Source organism: Quercus suber, unplaced genomic scaffold (genome assembly GCF_002906115.3).
Source record: "Quercus suber isolate HL8 unplaced genomic scaffold, Cork oak 2.0 scaffold_266, whole genome shotgun sequence".
Lineage (NCBI taxonomy): Eukaryota > Viridiplantae > Streptophyta > Magnoliopsida > Fagales > Fagaceae > Quercus > Quercus suber.
This window is the reverse complement of record NW_027069722.1, coordinates 726,486-731,008: the sequence shown is the minus strand read 5'-3', so window position 1 is coordinate 731,008 and position 4,523 is coordinate 726,486. Positions and strand designations below refer to the sequence as shown.

The 4,523-nt window shown below is 34.7% G+C and overlaps 1 protein-coding gene across 1 annotated transcript; it reads right to left on the bottom strand.

The window, feature by feature from the left end:
• Positions 1–2,774, bottom strand: LOC112024456 (B3 domain-containing protein At5g42700). Its single transcript, XM_024057093.2, has 6 exons — positions 2,486–2,774; positions 1,691–1,722; positions 1,436–1,598; positions 1,142–1,348; positions 512–599; positions 1–376 (listed from the first exon to the last, which is right to left on the bottom strand). The coding sequence occupies exons 1-6, from the start codon at positions 2,591–2,593 to the stop codon at positions 234–236; spliced, it is 741 nt and encodes a 246-aa protein (XP_023912861.1). The 5' UTR covers positions 2,594–2,774; the 3' UTR covers positions 1–233.
• Between the last annotated feature and the right edge of the window lie 1,749 nt (positions 2,775–4,523).

Genomic DNA, 4,523 nt, shown 5'->3' with positions numbered 1-4,523 from the left:
TTATAAAATTTGTACTTATATCATTTCAAATTGTAGCAAGTTCTCCTGTGATTACAAGCACTTATTATGTACAATATTTCCAATGGCTATCACCCTGTTCATGGCGAAATTATAGTTGCCTAATGGGTGTATTAAAGATGACTTGGGACCTTAACATCTACATATAAACGTCTAAAAAAATTGGTTGAAGTACTCTTGAAGCTTTTCACTTGATTGCAATAATCATGAACAGCTCATGAAAATCTGCTTTCTTCCCAACTGCCTGAGTTTTTCACACTGGACTTTTCCAAACACATCCTGGCATTTGTATCATCCAATACCTTCCTGCTATTCTTTTCAATCGGAGATGGTTTCGAATGCTTTTCCGCAGCAGTTACTACTCACAAATTCAAGGGAAACAAGTGCAGATATTACAGAACATACTTTTGGGGCCATTCACAAACAATATATAGATTAAAGAACATGACTCTGCAGGATCATTCACAAACAATCAAGTAGCATTTAAACTTACCAAAATTTGGTCCTCTTACGCGAGCTAATTTCATCAGCCCAACAGCCCCATCTACTTCAGTTAAACAAATTTCTCTAACTATGTACACCTATAGAAATAAGAGATGAGATGGCAAATAGAGGGAATTTATAGTTGAATCAAATAGCAGCTTAACATAGCACTAATTATATTATTTAGACCAAACAATCCATTTGTGCACAGGGGAAGATGTAACAAGAACAATGAAAGTAAAATTGCTCAAGAAAATGCCTTGATATATTATCAAAGAACTTTTTAGTCTGCATCATGATAAGCAACATCAAAATTCAACAAAATTAGCGCTTCAGTCAAATAATTCAATTTGAATTATAAATCTTCCCAACTATCTACAGTATTAGAAATCATTAGCTATGTAACTAACACTAACAGACTGGCATCCTTTTCCACTACAATAGGGTCTAACTTAAGCCCTAATCTGCCATTTACTAGCTTCAAAAAATCTTTCTGCAGTACAATTTCAAAGGTTTTGGAAGTTTTGACTGCCTCTTACAAGTACTTTCAAGGAAAATCAAAACAGGAGGAGGAAATTCACAGTACCACAGTGAATTTAAAGAATGCACATAAGCATGACAAAGAAGTTTACATGGTTACCTTCAACTTGAAAGGCAGGACCAACTGAAATACTAGAACATCTCTCTCACATAATCTATGCGCAATGGAAAAGCTTCGCCAGCCACCACTCAGTCCCTTCCTAGCCTCTAAATAAATTACTTCAAATTCTCTCCCTCTTTCATCCACCAGTGTAATTATCGAATCATGGCATGGCATGTAATCTTTGCAAAAATCCCTTGGTAGACCCTACGATGCAATAAGTTAGCACATACGTATCAGAATTGCACTCAAAAAATTGTATAACATAAATCGAAGACATAGTTTGGGGTGTACCAGCCAAAATCCACGAGTAACATGTGAGGGAAGCATAAATTTAACAAAGCTAGGGGTGTCAGCTGCTAGATATGCTTGAACCTCTTCCGCTAGCTCCATGGCAGAGGACTTGACATCATCACGTTTGTACAAATGATCAATGATAGCCTTCTTTGGTTTATTGCTACAAGTAAAGCATGGATTTAGCATTTTTACAAGTGATTTAAGCTCTTTTATATTGAACCTAAGTAAGTAAAAGTTTAAATATATTCTGACCTTATAGACGTCCTTGGCTTCTTGGATCCTACCTGCTCAATATCATTCCCAATTAGTTGATGATTCCAATCCATGAAAAGAAACCACCAAGTAATTTGCTTAACAGAATTTACAAATTAAACAGTGCAATTAAAATGACACAAGAATATCTACTCCAAAGTGAGTGTGTGTGTGCACGCACGATTACGTAATACAGCCATTTGGGAGATCTGGAACCATCACAGCCAGATTCAATTAGGATTCTTTTGGACTAATACAGGTCGTACTCAGTGCACAAAATTCCCACTTCTAGGGTCTGAAAGACGTGATTGGTAAAAAACTTGGTTATAAATCCAATTGTTGCAGGAGAAGGAGAGAGGATTTGTAAATTGACTTTTCTTATAAAAGAGACCCAACAATGTCACTGAGATACAAAACTCTTGATGACCACGTAAAGATACGAGATTGAACCCAAAGTAAATGTGCCACCATGAGATTTATGGATTGAGGAGACAAGTACATTTATAATTTTAGCAAAAGATAAGTAAACAAATGTGATAGTCATAAAGCAATTATTATCATATTCTTTGCAACCAAAGCAAGAAAACCTAACTAAGGTTTATTAAATTTTCTCTCCTTTGCTTAGTAGTATATGTATACTCTGGCAATTTCTGCTGTCCAAAACTTCTAATTCTTAGTCACTGATGGGTGTTTCTCCTAGTCACCATGACAATGAACAAACAGCTAATATGCATGATCAGATCACAAAAAAAGTAAAAGGGTAAAGAGGAAATGCAGAGGGAAAGAGAAAGAAACCATGGGCTTAGAAAACCAAGCAAAAGCCTGTTGGTCTTCCATATTAGCATAACCCTCTTCTAGTTTTTCATGTTTGTGTACAGATTCATCCAATTGCACGGCCTTCATAGCTGACACACACAGATCTCTCTCTCTCTCTCTCTCTCTGTCTCTCTCTGTGAAGGTTCCCTCAGTGAATAGCACCCCCAGTCTGAGTCTCTGACCTCTCTTTCACGGTATTGGAAGATAGGAAAAGAAAGTGTTATTTTGTGTCACAATACTATTTTGTGTCACAATGACTAGACCATTACTTTTTATATAGACATACCGTTTTTCTCCACCATTCACAGTCGAACACCTTTTCCTCTTTATTTACTTGGGGGAGAAAAAAGAGGTTGGGTGCTGACAGTTTTGTTTAAAGTTACTTGTTTTGGTATGCGGTTGATCCCATTGTCATATTCACACCATTCCGTTTTGGGAAAGAGATAAAGCCAATGCAATAGACTTCTTTAGTCTTAAACACATGTTAATAGTGACTTTTTTTTTAAGACCTTCGTTGTTCTTTCGTTTTTTATTTATTATTTATTTATTTAACTACACCTGAGATGAGATCAACCAGTGTGGTTAGTCGAAGGTACTTCAATTTGGTCAAGTTAGAGACAAAACTTTGATGGAAAATTTTGACCAAGTGCATCCGAAAATTTTCTTACCTCAATTGAAATCTGGTGTAGGTATAATTAAATAGGACTGTTATAAAGGTTTAGTGTGAGAATACATTCTCCTTTTGCCCTTTTTTTTTAAGAAAATTTTAACGAATGCCCTTAGAGTATTGATTAATAATCTATTTAAAAAAAAGTTTTTATGGGGAAAAAAAATATTTTGATAGCTTTTTTTATTCCCCATAAAAGTAGTGTCAAAACTTTTCTAAAATAGATTGTTAACCAATGTCTTAAAAACACTTGTTAGCATGACTCTTTTTTTTATAGGTTGCAGAGTAAAAGGCTTGTCAAATAATATTTAATGCGATTAAGTTAACATTTATAAGTGGTTCTAGTATCACTACTATTTTTATCGCAATTTTAACATGATAGACTATGAGTGGTTGTTTATCACTTTCACATGAACTCACCTTTTTTTTTTTTTTTTCTTCTTTTTCTTATCACTCATAGTCTGTCATATTATAATTGTGGTAAGGTTATGGTAAAAAAGTAGGTGGTCCTAGAATTTTTCAACACTAAATCTTGAGATGAATGGGGATGTAATTATGAAGACTCTTGGCTTGCTTATTGCCCAACCTCATTAGCTGAAAGCAATGACCTCAACTGACTGTCTGACTTCCCTAGTTATGGAGGGTATATCAGTCGGGTTGATATCTTTTGCCGAATAGATGCATTGTAGTTCGATTGAAGCCAATTTGAGATGCCGAACAGAGTGGGGGAAGCACTCAATCATGATCTCTAATATTGTGTTATAACAATTAACAAGGCACTTAAGTTGGGCTTTACGATTTGCTTATTCCTCCGTACCGGTGCGCCTCATTCCACTAAGCTCCACCCCACGTCCTCAAGGTAAATATTCTAAATTTTAATCACTTGAATTTGATTAATCAATTTGTAAAACCTTGCTGGAATGCCATGTGATTTTATCAAATATTGCCAATAAGCAAGAATTATAACAAAAAGGTTATGGAAGCTCTAAAAAGTATGAGGCAAAAAGCCATCCAAACACTCTGAGGAGAATAGAAGTACTTCTATAATTTTACCAAAAAAACAAGTAAATAAATGCAATAGTCATAAAATAAAGTACTATTAACATATTGTTTGCAGCCAAAGCAAGAAAATTTAATTAAGATTTGTTAAAAAGTCACAATTATCCTATATGGCAGATTATGACTGGCTACCTATCACTTTCATATAAATTCACTACTTTTTTTTTTACTACTCACAATTTATCACATGGACAATTATGACAAAGTTGTGATTTTTAAGGTGATCCTGTTCCTAAAAACAAAAGTGATCTTGTTCCTAGAAATTTTGATTTAATTTCTCCAGTTTGCATA